The 20,078-nt window shown below is 45.7% G+C and overlaps 1 protein-coding gene across 3 annotated transcripts in view; it reads right to left on the minus strand.

Annotated features, from left to right (window-relative positions):
* The window catches only part of RBL2 (RB transcriptional corepressor like 2), a 104,880-nt gene that overhangs the window by 24,235 nt on the left and 60,567 nt on the right, over positions 1-20,078 (minus strand). For 2 of the 3 annotated variants that reach the window (XM_088471859.1, XM_088471861.1), the window contains 7 exons: positions 18,300-18,437; positions 7,993-8,157; positions 6,274-6,391; positions 5,345-5,581; positions 4,838-5,082; positions 4,467-4,643; positions 4,308-4,382 (listed from right to left, as the gene is read on the minus strand). In XM_088471859.1, the coding sequence (XP_088327985.1) occupies positions 4,308-4,382; positions 4,467-4,643; positions 4,838-5,082; positions 5,345-5,581; positions 6,274-6,391; positions 7,993-8,157; positions 18,300-18,437 (1,155 nt within the window). The remainder of the gene's footprint in view (positions 1-4,307; positions 4,383-4,466; positions 4,644-4,837; positions 5,083-5,344; positions 5,582-6,273; positions 6,392-7,992; positions 8,158-18,299; positions 18,438-20,078) is intronic. The other variant, XM_088471860.1, reaches the window with a different exon arrangement.

Below are 20,078 nucleotides of genomic sequence, written 5' to 3' on the forward strand. Positions count from 1 at the left end.
TAGTACCGGGCGAACTGAGAAAATCGCCATCTCCCAGTAGTAGGCCTGTCTCGTCAGGCTGAAGGCTGAAGATATATCCGTAGGCTCAGAAGCAGGATCAGCTGGCAGTCCAGGCCTGCTTGGTACTGGATATGTCGGCCCTCGTAGACAGTCTATGAAGAAACAGACCTCTAGGCTGACCCAGTGGACAAAAAGACTTAACAGACTTAGCCTGAGGCCTTGTAGTGGGCATGGCTGAAGGCGGTAAACTTGTACTGCCAATGTTACTACAATCCTGTTAAGGTCAGGACCGAACAAGATCTACCCTATAGATGGTATCTGCACCTCTGCATTCCCAGAGCGCAGCCATAGGGTATTACGGAGGATACAGTCGCAGCCGGAACTCTGAAAGTTAGGAGACTGATATCCAATATAGGCATTTCCACCTATGACAACTGCATATATTACGTGAGCGACCAAATACATTTGAACCCCAGACGTGTTGGAGGGGAAAAACATTACAAATGCATCAGCTCAGTATGCAATAGTATTAACCAACCATGCTATAACCATGGTAGGATGGGTAACAAGCCCTGAAAGCAAGTATACTGATTTCAGGCAGAGTTACCCCCCACGGATCCGAAGAATCCGACCACGCAGGAATGGGAGGTGTCAACGTCTGTAATCAGGCGAGTAACACGCCCATCCACCCCAGGAGGGACTCGTGATGACCCTCAGGGAAATTGGGACAGGAGGCCAAACACTTTGCAATACCTCGTATCTGGCAACAGCCAGAGTCCCGCCATGCGATCCACCCGCTAGTCAACAACAGAGAACCCGAAGGCACGTAAGACTGAGGGTGTATGATACAGGTGCAGGTCAACATTCACTCTAACCAGAATGGACCCGCTACCAGCCCCAAAGCAGGGATAATAATACCTGAAATAGGCTTCCCCCCGTGTAAGAGGGAAAGAGCCCAAAACAGTATCCAGTTCACGGCAGAGCCAACTGGGAAGTAACCACAGGGCGTCAACCACGCCACTTTGCGTATCGTAGAAAACGACATCCACCCAGGGTGGCTGTGGTAATCCCTGTAAGTGGAATGACAGACTATGGTGGCACCAGGGGGAATTCATATACTGCGAAAAAACCCTGCAGGGAGCGGTAGTCTGTGTCACAGGGGAAGAGTGCAAGAAACTGCAAGATACCCTGAGATGAAAAAGGGCAGCATGGTGAAGTAACCCCAACTGAGGTACAACAATGGGGCCCGCCCGGCGATCCGCAATTGAGAGGATCCCGAGAAAACAAACCGCCCAAGGGGGTCGTGAAAGGGGCCGGCACCAGATGACGCCACACACAGAACCCTTTATGAAACAAATCCTCCGCACTAACACCTGCAGCACATGACTTGCAGGATAGTAAAAAAATGGGTGTAGTATAACGCTCTATCTCCTGGTCAGACATATCTGACCAATCTTGCGGAAATATCAAGCAGCGCTATACTGGTCCAGATGCCAAAATTAGCCGCAGGGACCCATTTTCAGCGTATGCAACACACAGTTCCATCTAAAATGTGGCAACGTGCCACACGCAACAGTAAGTGACAAACCTCACAAATATTAACGAGTATATAAATGTGAGGTCTCAGAACCACCCTAAGTACAGCTGTATTAGGGCAGATAAAGAAAAGGGATAGATATATACTGACAGGTGAGAGAGTTAAATACAGACAGTCAGCACTAGCATAAGTCACATACAATGCAGATATATATAGATATATACACACATAAGCATGACATACAATATACTGCACTATGTCACTGCATTCAACTTACCCAGATTCAGTGTCTGGGAAGGCTACAGCGCTGTGTACACTGACCTGATGGTGAGGTACGCAGGGGGACAGGACCAACTGCCATCTCCAGAGATTTCTGCTGCACCACAAGAAAATGGCCGCTGGAGACCTCAGAAGAAGCGCGGCCCGCGGAGGAAGCAGCTCAGCGACGCCAGACTATACATACTGAAAGGCGCGCTGAGCTGAGGGGAGGAGCCGCTGTAACAGGGAAAGCTTCCTCCCCTGGCCGGCTATTAACCTCCCGGGACGCCGGCTCCCAGCACCGATCAGTAAGTCCCTGGTGGTCTAGTGGACACACGGGGTATGGGGGGCCCGCCACCACTGCCGGCGCCTCCGGTCTGTCCCCAGAGACCGGAGGCACAGGACTGCATATTAAAGCGGTGATCCGCAACCTTACCTGCTCCCCGTGGATCCGGCAGCAGTCCTGGGCGCCCGCAGAGTCCAGCTAGTACAGACTCTGGGGTCCCGCTGAGATCCCCAGATCTCTCAGCGCCGGCGGGGTGACGGAGCGGCAGCTTAGACATCCTATGGACAGTCCGACGCTGCCGCTCTAAAAGTCCAAAGTAAAAATAAAAAACTCTGTTCTTACAAAAATATATAAAGCTTAGGGGCTGTTAATCAGCTCCCCACTGCACTAACGGTGACCCGACTCCGGCCGGGCACCAACTTAAACTGAGGTGCCTCTGGCTTGGGGGGTGGGGTTATAGGGAGAGTGGACCCAAGTGCATCCTGGGAGCTAAAAGCTTTAACTGCGTGGTGCCCGGATTTGGTTCCCAACCTATACCCCAAGGTCAACCCTGTGGACCCCCTATGGACCCTGAAGTAGAAAGCAGTCTGTGCACAGGGCACACAGTGACATTGGTGTGAGTGGTGGGTGAATAGGATAGGCTACATAGTCTGTGCACAGGGCACACAGTGACATTGGTGTGAGTGGTGGGTGAATAGGATAGGCTACATAGCAGTCTGTGCACCGGGCACACAGTGACATTGGTGTGAGTGGTGGATGAATAGGATAGGCTACATAGCAGTCTGTGCACAGGGCACACAGTGACATTGGTGTGAGTGGTGGGTGAATAGGATAGGCTACATAGTAGTCTTTGCGCACAGGGCACACAGTGACATTGGTGTGAGTGGTGGATGAATAGGATAGGCTACATAGCAGTCTGTGCACAGGGCACACAGTGACATTGGTGTGAGTGGTGGGTGAATAGGATAGGCTACATAGTAGTCTTTGCGCACAGGGCACACAGTGACATTGGTGTGAGTGGTGGGTGAATAGGATAGGCTACATAGCAGTCTGTGCACAGAGCACACAGTGACATTGGTGTGAGTGGTGGATGAATAGGATAGGCTACATAGCAGTCTGTGTACCGGGCACACAGTGACATTGGTGTGAGTGGTGGATGAATAGGATAGGCTACATTGCAGTCTCTGTGCACAGGGCACACAGTGACATTGGTGTGAGTGGTGGGTGAATAGGACAGGCTACATAGCAGTATGTGCACAGGGCACACAGTGACATTGGTGTGATTGGTGGGTGAATAGGATAGGCTACATAGCAGTCTGTGCACAGAGCATACAGTGACATTGGTGTGATTGGTGGGTGACGGCACTGCTGCCACCAGTTTGTATAACGCTGCTGGTCACGTGGACCATTCCTGTGACAGGGCACCTATGCAATGCAATACAACTAGAACAGCTCAAATAAAAAATGTTGAGTGATTTCATTGTGGGCGAAGCCGCAGGTAACAGGTAGTAACATATAAATCTGTGTGAGCAAAGTGACAACTGGTCCTAAAAAGTTAGTATTAAAATAACATACATAATTTACACAGAGTTTAGTTCTCTTCACCTTTTGGCGCATTCAGCTATGTATTACGTTCATTTTTTAAATTAGACCTCCACCCACTACGATGCACGCTTTTATGCAAAGATTTAATTGGCTTAATGTATCGACCCAGCAGTAAAGACCTCTATTTAAAGTGAATTTAATTTATTAGGGCCTAATGCAGTGGTACATAAACCCGATGTTTATGTACATTTCCGATGTTTTAGATCTGTGTATGTACAGTAGCTGCATACGTGCAGATCCACGGCTGTGATGTCACTTGCGGTTTCTCAAACTCCGCAGCATAATTCACATGCTGCTAACATTTGCGGGCGGCGACGGGCAGCATTACAAAGAACATGGGCGTGTTGGCCCCCTTCTCTGGGTGTGCTGAAGCCAGTGGCTGTGTCCTTAGACGCAGCTTCAGGACCGAGAATCTCCTGGAAATCAGATGACCGATGTTCCCGCAGATGATCCAATGCTGCATCCTCGGACGTAGCAGTGGGACAGAGAAGCCGGCAGGAGGAATCTATTTACACAAGACGCCTCCTGCGGCATTAGCATATTATCACACACAATCAGGCTTATAGTCAACATCACGTAAGGACTTTATTGTGTGTAAGCAGTTTTCAGTGCTGTACTTACATGACTCTGAGCATGCGGCTGGGTACGATAACATCTTATGATGCTGTGGAAAGACAGATCTTCCTTGGTTACCTGCTGGGAACAAAATAAAATGTGACTTAGGCAGCAGTTTTCAATACAATGTGCCTGGGCATTCTGCTATAGCTCTCACAGTCTGACCTTGGCCATCACGTACACTGCACACATCAAGAGCTGGTCCAGATGCCGGTCCTTCATCAAGCTAGAACAGTGCACAAGGGAGAACTCTAAGCAAGTCCAGATCTTTTTCCGAAGCTCATCAGAGATGTCCAACTTGTGGCAAAGATCACGAAGGCGAACGCTGGCTAAATGGTAAACCTAGATTGGGAAAAAGTGAGCATACGAGGAGTATGAATAATTTATTCATACATAAAAAGCAAAACTTCAAATGTACTATAAATCATTGTGTTATAAAAGGTTACTGCCTCTTTCAAAGACTAAATGAAGGAACAAGGTCATTTTTATACAACATTACCCATTTTGTTCTCCGTATTTAAGGTAACCATTCTTACCCTCCTGAAGAAGAGAGACAGAGAGCCAACCTTCTTCAGTTTGCTGCTGAGAGTCTGCTGCCCTGGAGAGGCCGGGAGAGGAGGGACGGTCACCTGTCCTGCAACCTGCATCTGTTGCGTGCTCAATGGCCCAGCAAGTGCCTGGGCTGTTAGTGGTTGGATGGAGTTTGTCACCCCAGGAGCTTGTCCACTCATATTAACCTGCACCGGGAAAAATGTGATCCCTCCGTTCTCATTGGCAATACCTGAGTTTGGATAACCAGGAGAGGACATTCAATTGACTATATGTTCCAAACACAATATTCCAATAAGTTACAAACTATATAACAGTTTATCCTTAGAACACTGTAGAATTTGGCAGTAGAAAAATAATGTCTAAGGGGATTTGAAGACAAATGAAAGAAACAAGCAGGCACAAAGATATACTTTCTTAGGGTGGTCCTTTACTAATGGTACTCCTAAGAAAGCTATGTGGTCTTTTGTATAAGCTACTGCTTATTGTCTTACCTTGCACAGGGATCGTCACCGTTTGCCCATTATTTGCAGTCACTGTAGCAGTTGCCATGGTTACAAGCGTCTGCCCAGGAACCGGGGGAGTACTTGCATCAGAAGAGGAATGCGGAGAAGCTTGTGCTGGACTTCCACCATCAGATGGGCTCTCAGAATCTCTGAAGAGGCATCGGCGAGCTTTCCCAGCAACGGGTGAGTTATACCGTTCACACAAGGTGGGTGAGGAGGAGAGGCCTGAAGACGTAAAAGTAGTATATTATATTATAATATATATATATATATATATATATAGCTATCTAAAAAACAAATTATCCCTTATCTCGCGCTAAAATCTAGAAGCAGCACCTCAAGTGAAACCCCTGTTAGTGGGCTCCAGACATTAAAAATGATAAGAGATACCTGCAGGCGCTAATGTATAATAATGCAAATTTAATTCACATATAAAATCTTTTGTGTGATGGTTCAGATGATTTCATTAGAAGACTTATTCAGTCCATAACTCCAGTTACACTTGATAATAATGAGTGGTCCTTAAAATACACCTGCTCACCAGAATGTCACCCAAGAATATGGCCAAATGGCCTCTCATTAGAAGATTCCAAAATGTATTTATTTGGATAAATTACAAATATTGTACAATGGCTTACATTAACACATGACGTTAAACATCCTACTGCAAGTGTAGAGCAGATGGTGTATTCCACCACCACCCTTTGTGGATGTGAGCTCACTGGTGGTATGCTCCACAAATAGCAGGAAGGGACGATATATATATATATATATATATATATATATATATATATAATATATAAGTGTTATACTCTGCACGATCAAAATCAGTGATAACTTAATCTATTTATAGACATGGTATAACAGTAGATATATGCATATGCATGTAATCCACTCAGGATATTGCAGCCACATACTTCTCCCTAAGCCAGATGCATCTGCCCGAATCTCATTCACTCTTCTTGGGGTAAGAGGGGTTGATGAGCTTGCTGTGCTGTTACCGACAGACCTCTCAAAATGCTGTGGGTGCATGACCTAAAAAACATTAATACAAATGTTATTATAGATGATTTACATTTCAGAGGCAGACCTGCATATAATGCAAAAGGACAAGTACAACAAAAGGTAGTGCTCTAGCTGTATAGGGTAAGTGCTGTGTCTTATTATTAATATATACAGTATACAGGTTTAGTGTTTTCAGCTCTTGGACACTGAAAGGCTAATTTAACATAAAGCAGAAAAAGTAAAACGAAACATCGCACCTAGACAAACCATTTTGCAATGCAATGGATGCAAATACATGTATTATTTTTGCATGCAGGATACATACTGGCTGCTTTTGCATGTAGCCCACAAACGGCTTTTTATATTACTCAGCTGTTTAGAATGGAGTTTAGACATGCTGCTCTCTAATCTAAATCTCTGCACATTTTACATCTCTTCTAAATGTCTCCCTGTAATTTTTTTTTCTCCATTTCTTATCGTCTGCTTATATTTTAGTCAAATATGATAAAACAGTCATCAAGCTCAGATTATTTGTGAGTTTATTAAACCAAGGTGTATCCAGTCTTATGATCCCAATATCTTTGTCCAAAGTGCCACTGCTGCCCGATTCCTCAGGGTCATGAAACATGTAGTCTCAGTCACTGAAGTGAGACTACATATACTGCACCACACCAGTACCCCAGTCACTGATCATGCTCAGATTGACATCTGCCTTTCTCAGAGTATTTCTCTGAGCAGCAGCTGCTCTTACAATGCCCAACATGATCCTTTCCTAAATGTGGAGATCTCGGGTATAAACTGAGACAGAACCTATATGGTGCATCAAGGAACATGCTTATCAAATATGTGGTGTTGGACTCATGTCCCTGTGCTATCACTCCTTTCTTGTGGAGAAACCTGGCATCTTTATGTGCCCTCAGTAAGTAGCACAGTCATACTGCCCATGCTGTCACACACCTAGTAAGCAGGGTGCAGCATTGGCACTCCAGGGTCCTGGCTGTATGATGGTATATTTTTGTACTCTTCATAATGTACGGTGCTAATAACCCATTACAATATAACACTTTATAATAAGGAGCACTTGTTATCAAGGAGAAGCTTCAGGTTTTCGTGTATCTTCCTTATTCTAAGGTAACATATAGATGCCCCAGTCTATGCAGCATTAGACATGTCAGCTTCCACTGAAGGAAATAACCCAATGTTGCCAGTGCTAATCCTCTGGCCTACAGTACCTTCCATTGGCGATGATATTCGTTTTGAAAAACTGCTCTACTTCTCTCCCCTGTAATGGTCATTTATTTGACCTCATTCTCCAGCCACTGTTCTATCTCTAATTATTCCAGTCTGTCCAACCACAACCTCCTTTGCCTTCTTCCTCTCCCTGCACAACTCTCCAGTCTACTAAATCCAAGTGCACCCTGCATAAGCTTGATGGTTCTAAATTTACCTGCTTTTCCCACCATCGAAACCTCTCCTACCAGCACTCTATCCTGTCCCAATCTGACCATCTCCTTCTATAACAACACTGTCACAGTGCCTGACACTCCGCCAAGCCAAAATATTTCTAGGCCAGGGACCGGGCCCACAAATCCATGAAAAGTAACTAGAGGATGTGTATAATAATCCTGTACCTCTTCACAGAGTGGAACTTTGGCATCGTTGTCCCTAATTTTGTTCCACAATGGGGAGTCTTGTGCCCATGCCATGCTCTCCAGGATCTGCTCTTCAATCTGGTTCAGGTGTTTTATCACCTCCCGACAGAGTCCATCTTCTGCCTTAATGAGGAGCTCAATCACCTGCCAAGGACAAAAGGTAAGACTTGAATGGGAAACCTTAAATGTCCTCTACCATAATACGGAACCTTCTATGGTTTCCAGAGATCGTACTGAACAGCGAAATACAAGTTTTAAAAGTGAAAGCATGGAAAAAGTTTGCATTCCCTGTGTCGACATTCATAATGTCGACACCAGTATGTGGAATGTTATGAAGTCGACATTGTTAAAATATCGACATGTGACATGTTGACATAGTGAAAATGTTAACGTTGCGGGTAATGATTAGCGTTACATGACGACATTGTGAACATGTCAACATGTTACAGGTAGTGCAAATCGACATCTACTATGTTGACCAACAGTATATCAACATTTACCATGAAAAATACAGAATTACGGTACAACATACCTTTTGATAATTATTTTTCTTCGAGGTCCATAGGGTTCACAGGAATTACCTTGGGATATATAGTTGGACAGCGTCCATTGCACCAAACAGCAAAGCCTTGGAGCTCCCAGCATGCACTGGTCCTCCTCCCTATATACCCCGCCCCCAGCCATTCAGTCCGTGACTAAGCCTTGCGGCAAGAGACGGAGAATGGAGAAGGAAGAAACATTTCACAAAAAAACACTCAACAATAGATGATGGAATCTGTGAAATAAAGCTTTAAGAAGAGGTCCATCTGAGGCCAGGTACGTCAGGGTGTGTGCCCTGTGGACCGCGAAGAAAAATAATTATCAAAAAGGTATGTTATACCATAATTCTGTATTTCTTCTTTTGGTTCGATAGGGTCCACAGGAATTACCATGGGACGTCCTAAAGCAGTTCCCTTAGGGATGGGGACACTCCTGAGAAAATAGGAGAATCCGCCGCCCAAAGGAAGCATCCTGGGAGGCATACATATCAAAAGCATAGAACTTCATGAACGTACTCACAGAAGACTAGGTGACTGCCTTGCAGAGCTGTTCAGCAGAGGCGCCCTGTCTTACCACCCACGATGGTCCGACAGACCGAGTGGAATGGGCTGTCACCCTGTTAGGAACAGGGAGATTAGCATGAGTATAGACCTGGGAAATGGTCATACGGAGCCAGCGGGACAAGGTCTGTTTATTTGCTGGCCAACCTCTTTTGTGGAATCCATACAACACAAATGGAGAATCTGTTTTCCTGATGGACTTCGTCCAATCCACATAGATCCTGATGGCTCGAATCACATCAAGGGAAGCTTCACCTGCAGACAGGTCTGTAGGCTGAAAGGCTGGGACTTTAACACTTTAAACACCTAATAAGGAGAGCGACATGACAGAGCTGCCAGGTCAGACATTCCGCGAGCTGAAGAGAGCCAGGAGAAAAAGCATCTTCGCCGTCAGCCATCTCAAGTCCACCTTATCCAAGGGTTAAAAGGGATGAGTCTGCAGTGCCCTGAGAACCAGAGACAAATCCCACTGTGCTACCGGTGGGAGGAATGGAGGTTGCAGTACCCAATGCATGAATGTTCTAACATCCGGCAGAGGAGCAATCTTGCGCTGAAACCAAACAGTCAAAGCCGAAACTTGGACTCTCAAGGTAGCCAGGCGAAGACCTACAGTAAGTCTAATCCAGCCTTGAGAAAACCTTGAATATCTTAGGGTCGTATTTCTTGTTGTAACAACACAGAAAAAATTATCGCCAAATCCTGTGATAGATGCGAGCAGAAGCAGGCTTCCTCGCTCTTAGCATCGTCTGTATTACTGACGGAGAAAACCCCCTGGCCTTTAAAACGGAAGACTCAAGAGCCAAGCCGTCAAAGCCAGCCGAGGTAAATCCTTGTAAAGACACGGGCAATGCATTAACAGGTCCTGCCGCAGAGGCAGTGGAAACGGACTGTCTATTGATAGACGTGTCAGATCCGAAAACCAATGCCTCCTGGGCCAGGCAGGAGCTATTAGAATCATCCTGCCACCTTCCTGCTTGAATTTTCTGACAACCCTTGAGAGAAGGGAGATTGGAGGAAACAGGTATGCTAAGTTTCATCTCACTACCAGGGTGTCCACGAATGCTGCTGAGGGGTCTCTTGTCCTGGACCCGTACCTGGGAACCTTGTGGTTGTGACGTGACGCCATAAGGTCTATGTCTGGTAACCCCCACCTGTCCACCAGGATTTGAAACACCTCCAGATGAATAGCCCATTCTCCGGCGTATGTACTGGCGACTTAGGAAGTCCGCTTCCCAGTTGATCACACCTGGGATAAAATTTGCAGAGATCGCAGGAAGATGGTTCTCTGCCCACAGCAGAGTCTTTGCCACCTCCTTCATGGCTGCCAGACTTTGTGTGCCTCCTTGATGGTTTATGTAGACCACTGCCATCGCATTGTCGGACTGAACCTGGACAGGCCTGCACTGAAGGAAGTCCTGCGCCAGAAGAAGTGCCCTGTGCACTGCCCGAAGCTCCAATATATTTATTGGTAGATAGCTTTCTTGGTCTGTCCATCTTCCCAGAAAGGTGTGCTGTCCGATCACTGCTCCCCATCCTCTTAGACTTGCGTCTGTGGTGAGGAGTACCCATTCCGGGACCCATGACGGAAGACCATTGTCTAAGCGAGTCATCTCCAGCCACCAAGCCAGGGAGAGCCGAACTTCTGCTGAGACATAAATCATCTAACGCTTTATCTGATGATGCTGACCATCCCACTGGGCCAGAATCCACAGCTGTAGGGCCCTGGAGTGGAACTGGGCATAAGCCACCATGTCGAATGCGGCTACCATGGAGCCCAGAATCTGCAAAGCAAAGTGGACTGACACTACTTGCTTACACGATAGACTGTGCACCCGAGACTGTAGTGCCACAATCTTGCCCTCCGGCAGAAAGATCCTTTGTTGCAGAGAGTCCAGCCGTGCCCTAAAGGTGCACCATTTGCTGAGTCAGTGACCAGGAAGACTTCATCCAGTTGATAACCCAGCTGTGCTCCTGTAAGCAAACAATAGTCATTCGTAGATGACATTGCAATATCTCCTGCGACTGGGCCAATATCAGGAGGTCGTCTAGATATGGCAGTATCCGGACTCCTTGTCTCCTGAGATGAGCCGTCATGACTGCCATTATCTTTGTAAATGCCAGAGGGACTGTGGCTAGACTGAAGGGTAGAGCCTGAAATTGAAAATGTTGCTGATCCACTGCAAACCCGAGAAAGGTCTGGTGGGATTCTGCAATCAGGACATGCAGATATGCATACTGAATGTCCAACGAAACGATGAAGTCTACCGGCTCCATTGCCAGCATGCCAGCATAATTGACCGTAGAGTCTCCATACGGAACTTTGGTACCCTGACAAATCTGTTGAAAGATTTTAGATTCAGGATAGGTTGGTGAGACCCATTGGGGTTTAGGATCAAAAATAAATTTGAGTAGTAACACCTTCCCTCTTGCGTCACAGGAACTGCGACTATGACTCTTGAGTTCACACAGATTACCGATAGGCCGAGACTCTGACTGTTTCCGCAGGAAGATTTGTAACCACAAACCTCTGAAGGGGATGCCTTTGAATGTTATGGCATAACTGTGAGCAACCAGCTCTCGCGTCCAGGCATCTGTAGTTGTCTGATGCCAACCCTGACATCCTCCAGGGAGAGGCCCGCCCCATCAAATAGTCGGCTTACCATCTGACTTGGATGCCGGGCGCTTGGTTGACCAAGACTTCCTGGGTGGTCCTCTATGAGACTGACCCTGTCTGGCCGAGAACTGTTTTTCGTCTTATTTTGTGGATGAAAGGACCTGGAAAACAACTGCCTTCCTAGAAATAGATGTAGATGGTATCTCTGCAGACCTCGGTGTAGCCAACAAAGTCGTAATGTCATCTAGTCCTGGTCCAAACAGCACCTTGCCTGCAAAAGGTAAAGATTCTAGAGTCTTTTTAGACCCTGGATCTGCCTTCCAGTTCCTTAGCCAAAGGGTTCTCTGAGCTGCCACAAAGTTAGCCGAGACGCCATGATGCCAGCATAATTACCTGCTTCCCCCAAGTACACAGCCGCCTCCTGTATCTTGTCCAGAAGGAACTTCTGCTCTCTTGTTGGGTCGACTATAGTCTCCCTCAGAGACTTCGTCCAATCTTCCATAGCCTTTGCCACCCAAGCTACAGCCGTAGCAGATCTGGTGATGGCCCCAGATAAGGAAAACATTGATTTAAGATAAGTATCAAGTTTCTTATCCATACTCTCCTTGGAGGAGGAAGCTGCCGGAATAGGCAACATAGCGCTCCTATTTAATCTAATGACATGAGCGTCTACCATGTGGGAAAGCTCCCATTTATTACACGTTCCTGGTGCAAATGGGTACCGAGAGGTTACCTTCCTATTGGGCGTAAAATGCTTGCTAGGAGTTTCCCATGTCTCACACATTAACTTATTGTCAACTGTCCTGAGTGCGGGAAATAGAAGTCAGGTGGTGGCTAAAGACTAAGACCACCTCCTTAGATGTCGGTGCGACCTCCTCCTCCTGAATATTAAAGACAGACCTCACCGCTCTTAGCAGAGAGGGAACATCCACCAAGGACTGATGATCCTCTTCTACTGAGACTGACCTAGAAGCCTGAGAATCCTCATCTGACGAGAAGGTAGAGTCAGACTCTTGACTGAACACATGGAGAGAGCCCCTTTTATGCCCCTGCTTCTTCACTACCACCGGTCTTTCTACCTGCAGAGAGGCTGAAGACGGTAGCATACTCTGGCTAGAGTGAGCAGTCGCATCAACCCAATAGGGATTCATGGGAGGCAAACACATAGGATGTATATGCTGTGGGTACCGCGCAGCTGGAGCCCGTACCTCTGTGGCCTGGCTTATTAGATAGGACAGGACCTCAGGTATGATGGCCATTCAAGATGGCTCTGGTGCTTACACAGGTGTACCAGATGTATTGCTACAATTTTTACAGAACCCATTGAGATTAACATCCTGCTCAGACAGGCCTTCAGCACAGGAGTTACAGGATACAAGCACCGGAGGACTCTCATCCTTATCTTCCGCCATAATCAAATGTATATAGGCTACAAGATATGGAAGTTATGCAAGTCTAAATGCAATGTAACTTACACTGTCAGTGACACACCCCACCCTCAGAGGGATAAGGAGAAACACAGTGATAGCAGTACCTGACAATTTTTTAAAACATAAGCAGTGTACATACAGCAGCTGGCATACAGTCACATTCAATGCAAAAAGACGCACAATTGCCACAGCAATATAGACTCAATCAACTAAACCGGCCCCCGGAGGGGGATGGTAGGATAGAGAGTACGCTATATGCCAAACCCAAAGGAGAGGTATAAAGAGAGACAGATCAAACCTCTGAGACCAACTGCTACAGCTGTGGACAGACGCTAAACTGCGCACGTCTCACACATGAGGTGGTAATTTATACCAGACGTGGGAATACGTACCCGGAAGTTGGCGTCTGTGGGGAAGGAGCGGCCGGGGGAGCGCCTTATCTTCCCTAGGCTGCGATTTTGACGGCCGGGTACGCTGCACTACAAGGTAATAAGACGTTGACTAGTGCATCTTACCACCTGTCCCCGGCAACAGACGATATGGTCTCTGCCGCCTTAGTGAGGAATCGGAGAGCGTCTTTCATCCGCAACGGCCTCTGGTGCGTCTCAACACCAGAGGCTAGGGACTGCTTTGCGCATGATTCCTTGAGAGGAATTCTTACCTGACATCTCCGTATACCCGACCGCAGTCCCGGACCTCAGCGTTTTTAGGCCGCCAGCTAAGCCACGCTGATGCCTGCCGAGACATCAGGGCTAACAGCGATACTGGTGTTTCAGCGCCGGTAGTTGGAGCCGCAGTAGAGTGTCATTACTGTCGCTAATACCGCTAATCTCGTGTCTCACAAACTTAAGGTAAAACCTAAAAGAAAAAAGCCTAGGACTGCCTAGCAGTCCCGCTGTTATAACAGGTGCGTCTTGCCGCACACCAAACAAAAATACCCTGAATGCCTGTGGCTGGGGTATATAGGGAAGAGGACCAGTGCATGCTGGGAGCTACAAAACTTTGCTGTTTGGTGCAATGGACGTTGTCCAACTATATATCCCAAAGTAATTCCTGTGGACCCTATGGAACCCGAAGAAAAAAAAAAACTATTTTAGGAATTCAAATATTTTTCCATTCCTATTTAGACAATATAGATATTAATGGATGAAGGTTTAATGTATTTGGTATATTTTACCTAATCTCTATCATTGTGGTAGTATATGTGCATGATGAGTTCACCATTCAATAGAGTTACCATTGCTTTATCTTCTACCCCAGATCTCTTATCAAGCATACTAAAGGTAATGTACTGCCTTCTTCTTTAACTTTCTTATAACTTCGTCAGCATCATGGTCACTGTACAATAGCTTGGGGCATAATCTAGTGACATTAGCAGTGGAGCTGTAGCAAGGTCATGAAATATTAAAACATGAGAAGGCACAGCTCCTTAAAATTGCTCATTTTCATGCTTAAAACGGTTCACAATTAAAACTGTTGCTTGAGGTTACAGAATAATATTCAACTGAGGAGCAGTTACACCTCACAACCTGCAGAGGCTACACCTCTCCACAGATAGATGCAGAAACAGTGAAACTTGCTGCCTATGAAATCTATACAATACTCTTTCAAGAAACATCTTGAATGATCTCCGATAATCACATAACTCAGAGCCGGGCAGATCCTAGCAGCCAGACAATCAAAGCAACGTTATTGGTGCTAATGAATGGACAACATCATTTGCTCCTTTAAAGGCTGCTGTTAGTTCCTCAGTCTGATGGTTGGTTCTTGAAGTATACATTATTTCCTCTTAACTTCAAAAGCCTCTCCTTGAGCAATTTGTCTAGTGCAGTTACGAAAATAAAAGCAGATTGATTGCTTTCGGCATTGTGCTTCTGCACTGGATTTCATAAATGTCTCTTGCCACGTATTGAGAACTGTTCTGCTAGATAAATATAATACAATGCTAACTTGGACAGAGCATGGCTTCCTTGAGATACTTAACGGGAGCATCATGAAAACCTCTGATGCTTAGCTCCAAATTGTTATGACCGTCATATAATCTACATAACGGAATTAAGCATTTCCATGAAGGATTCCCAGCATCACGGCTCCCCAGCCCTGAAGACTGCCGTCCAAAAGGAGAACTGATAACCTTTGGCCAGATTGGGGGGCATGGAACCGCCAAACCATGGAGTGGTGTGCAGACAAGGACAAGAGAAACTACTGTTGATCCAGACGAGGATCAGATTTCCTCCAACACTGTAGGATATGACGTTTAAGAGCCCTGGAATGGGAACAAGCCAAGGGAACCGCCTCTAAAGTGACTACCATCTTCCCCAGCAACTGCATACACTGTAGTATGATCACTAGGCGCATAGGCAAAAGCGACTGCAGTGCCAAAATTTTGTCTTCTGGAAGAAAAACACACAGACAGGATATGTCGAATAGTAGCCTCAGAAACACCATCCTTTGAGTCGGGACTAGGTTGGATTTGGACAAGTGGCGAATCCAGCTGTGTTGTTCCAAAGTCAACATCGCAACCTACAGGTGACTGCTGAGCCATGGAGCGGATAGGGCCTTTACCAACATGACCTTGGGGAAAACTTGGGTGCAGAGGAACAGCCGAATAGAAAAACTCGACACTGGAAGTAGAGAGACCTGACCGCGAACCAAAGAAACTTGAGGGCCCATTCCCAAATAGGAACATGTAAATAAACTTTGACGCCGAATAATACGAGGAACTCCCCCCTTCCATGGAAGCAACGACAGAACACAAAGATTCCATTTGGAATTTGTGTATTCATTTCCATTCCATTTCAAGTTTAAGATAGGTCGAAATGAACCGTCCTGCTTCTGTAAGAGAGAGAGAATGGAATAGAACCCTAACCCCTGTTGGTGAGCAGGAACTGGAACCAACACACCATAGGCCAGAAGAGCGCATACTGCCCCCAGCAATGCCAACCGCCTGACCTGGTTTTCCTGGTTCGTGTGTTACAAGGTTTTGAGGCAGACAAGAACCCACAAATTCCAGGATATCTGCTCGAGATAGAACTCCCCTGACCCAAAGGTCCATGACCAATTGGAACCAGATATCCTGGAACAAAAAGCAGATGAGCATCTAGAGTTGTAGTTCCACGACACATCCAGGAAGAGTCATGCGAATTGTTTGTAGCCCTGATGCCATTGCTATGCATCCTCTGATGTGACCTGCACTGTGCAAAGATGCACACTTACAACCCGTGGGATCCTTTGAAGTGGCAGAATTTGTTGTGGGAAGGACCACTGCCTTTGCTAAGCGGCTGATAGGTGCATCCACTGAAGTAAAGACTTCCTATACCAACGTGTTCTTATCAGAAAATGGGTCGTACCGGAAGCCTGTGGGAAGTTTTAAAGCGCTTATCAGATTTGAGAAATCTTTCCCCTAATACATCTGTAAAATGTGCAAATGAGGGGAATGTGACAATCTTTTTCTTCTTCCTCTTAAAAATTTTGTAAGGAGCTGCTGAGGCAGAAGGCTCATCCTCTGCAATTTATAAAGTGCGGCGGATTGCTTGAATGAGGTCTCTGACACCCAGGAAAGCAGTCTACCGAATTAGAATGGTCCACTGAGCTCTGGTCCAAACGTTCCCCTTGTTCTCCAGACGAATCCTCGTAGTCCTCTTCACTGGAGAGATGCACACCCTGTGGAAGTTGTCGTTTGAGAGCTGGAGACATTCCCAAGAAGGATTCTAAAAGTGGAACAGTGCCTGAAAAGTCTATCCATTTGTTAGGCAAACTCAGGATCCACGTGGGGGGGGGGGGGGACTGGTTATCTATGAGGGAAAGGACTGTGAAGGTGGGGGCCCTGCTGAACAGCCAGAGGAACTGAAACTCTCACCTCCGCATGGCTGCAGACATTACGTACCTCTTTCGCCGGATCCGCAATGGACTGAGCAATTACCTTCGCCCAGGCCGGTAACACTTCCTCCGGTGAATATCTCCAGATGAACACTGACCAAGTGCATTGGTCTCATAAGCTGCACAGATGGGATCCTGATCTTTGCCACCCCGGAGGAGTTTGAAAGATCATTTTGATCAAGCATAATGCACAAGATGTGCATCCCCCTGCTTAGACTTGGAAGGACTATCTACCTTTCAGACTATGTAACCATCTGTATGTTATGTCAAATATATGCCCTTTTTTAACTAATATAAAACAGACAAAGAAATACAATCTATGGTGAAAATGCATCCAACTGTAGAAAAAAAAGGCAAGGACAATAGCAATAATCCCTAAGAGTGCATGGCACTAAAATGTAAACTGCTGAAAATAAATCACTGCTAACAGTGCAAAAGTACCCGAAACTAACTAAACTAGCTCAACTAATGCATACTCCATCTAAACTGTACTAACACTAGTTCAAAAAAAAAAAAAGATACCACACTCCCCAGCCCCTGCAGATAAGTCAGCATCTGACATCATACAGTCCTGGAAACCAGTCAGGAGTTGGCTTCAGAAGGACCTCCCGCGGGCTACTGGGAGAGTGGGCAAGATGGTGGCGCCAAAAATAAAAAGCTGGAATCAGAAGCTGTGCTCCCCTAAGATAACTGGAGCTGAAGTAGTAAGCTCTGGTTAGTTTCCCAATATGATTTGCTGCTCAGCCGCATAATATAAGTCGTAGCACTCGGGAAGCGGCGCCGGTAAGCCAGCCATGAGGGGTGTCTTTAGAAAATAATAGTAGGGCCCCAGAACACCCGTAGGTGTCTGGTGACTCTCTTCCAGTGCAGGATGCGGCGAGAGAGATGGGCGCCAGCTACCGGCTCTCTGTCCTAACACCCACTCCTCCACAGCCTGGTCCCATAAGGAGATTCAGGCACTAAATAAAAAACTGAACAGCTAGGAGACATAAGAGGAAACTTCTATTTTACCTTCAGGCTGTGACATTGTGTATTCAGTATAAATGTCACAATAATTTTTTTGGACACCTGACATGGGTATATGAACATTTGTTGCTGGGGCACATCAGAAAGGTAAAAATGCAGCAATAGAATAAAGAAACTAAATGTAAAACTTCCAAGTCAGAAAACAGCTGTAGAATGGGGTACATATATGGTAACATTGAGGGACTGTGTAGAACAGCAATGTAATGTGTCATCATTAATGTTCTAGATTCTATGTACCTTGTAAAAATGGTAGGGTGCCAAGTCAAACATGACCATAGTTTGAGGAAAGGTGCCAGGGGGTTTGTAGGAGAAGATGGTTATTTCAAGGCAGCACGCCACTAAGGACTTGTGGAAGATCTCCTGATCCAAAATACTCTGCAAAAGTCAGGAGGCACGAGACACAGTTTATTATTATTATAATTAATGTAGATGCATACAACTTATGGAAATAAACTATTAGCAAATAGCATCTTGCTAGCAAACTGCTTTACTGTAACAATATATACAATCATTGTAGGTGTATTTTCTCTACTGGAAACACTGTTACACTATCACAATCTTTAGGTCTATGTGTCCTCATACACGATTGTTGCAGTCATGCCTAATAGCCCTTATTGTCGTGCTAGGTGCCACCTGATTCTGCTTGCGTGAAGCGTCTTTTTCCCCTGAAATGCATCTTAGGGCCGTATTCAATTAGTCGCGAAAAGTGCGGTTTAGAGAAAAGTTTTCGCCGATTTGGACTTTTCAACTTAGCTCCGTATTCAATTGCAGGAGGTTTCTCCGGAAAAAAAAAACAGGAGAAAAGTTTTCTCTATGTATAGGCAGGCAAATTGCAAGTGCAAAATCACTATTTTGGGGTGCAAATGAGGGGATTTGGTACAGAACTCTTTGGACACACCCCCTAATGATTAATCAGTCCATAAAACTTTAACAATTTTTTTGAGAGACCCCAAAAATGACGTAATTTTTGGGGCGAAAATTAAAAAAGTGTTGGAAAATGGGTAAAAAGTGGGGGGGCTGGTACTTTGGGAGCCTGTATGGATGGGACAGGTGTTTTGGGAATTGCACGAGGCTGCAGCAGGTGTATTTTTTTCAGATTTTTGAATCTTCACTTTAGAGACATCAAAATATACTGGAACCCATTTTCATGCACCCCAAATTTGACCTCGGTACTTATTTTTCCCAAAATAAATAGTTTTCTATAATTTTTCAGCACTTATGCATATAACAGCCAATGCTGACAATTTAAGAACACAAAACACTTTTATTAGGGCTATTAGAACACTTCTATATTGATTTCTACTGTTAATGCAGCTTTTTCTGGGGTACAGACTGATTTCCCCAAAAATGTAGGGACTTTTCGCCTGTTTGCATCTTTTAGAATTGAATACGGAGATAAGCGCATGGAAAAAGTGTCGCCTAAAACAGGCGAATGCGGCTAAAACATCGCGGCTTGGCTTTTCACAGCTAATTGAATTCTGCACAAAGTTGCAAACAGATGTGACAAACCGTTTCACGAGACCGCACCGATTAATTTGATATGCGACACTTGTACATCTTTATGCGACTAGAGCAGAGGTAGGCAACCTGTGGCACTACAGCTGCTGTGGAACTACCAATCCCAGCATGGCCTGCCAGTTTTTCTATTAGGGCATGCTAAAACTGTAGCAGGACAGCATGCTGGTATGTGTAGTCCCACTGCAGCTGGAGTGCCACATGTTGCCTAGTCCTGCGCTAGAGCATTTTAAAAAGGTAAAGTTCAATTCACATATAAAATCATATGACAGGTTACATAGGAAGAAGTGCACAAGAAACCTAGAAATCATTTCCTTAGTGAATGTTGTACATACACTACAGGGGCACATATTTCCAGGCCTCAGAATCTGCCCTGGAGCTGAGTGCATAACTTGAATCGTACAAGTGGACTAAATCTTATGAATATAGGGGCCTGATTCAGAGTTGGGAATAGAGAGATATTTCTCTCAACTGATCATCTTGGTAAAGCCATGCTGCACT

This window comes from Taudactylus pleione, unplaced genomic scaffold (genome assembly GCF_031769625.1).
Source record: "Taudactylus pleione unplaced genomic scaffold, aTauple2 ptg000117l, whole genome shotgun sequence".
In the NCBI taxonomy this organism is placed as follows: domain Eukaryota; kingdom Metazoa; phylum Chordata; class Amphibia; order Anura; family Myobatrachidae; genus Taudactylus; species Taudactylus pleione.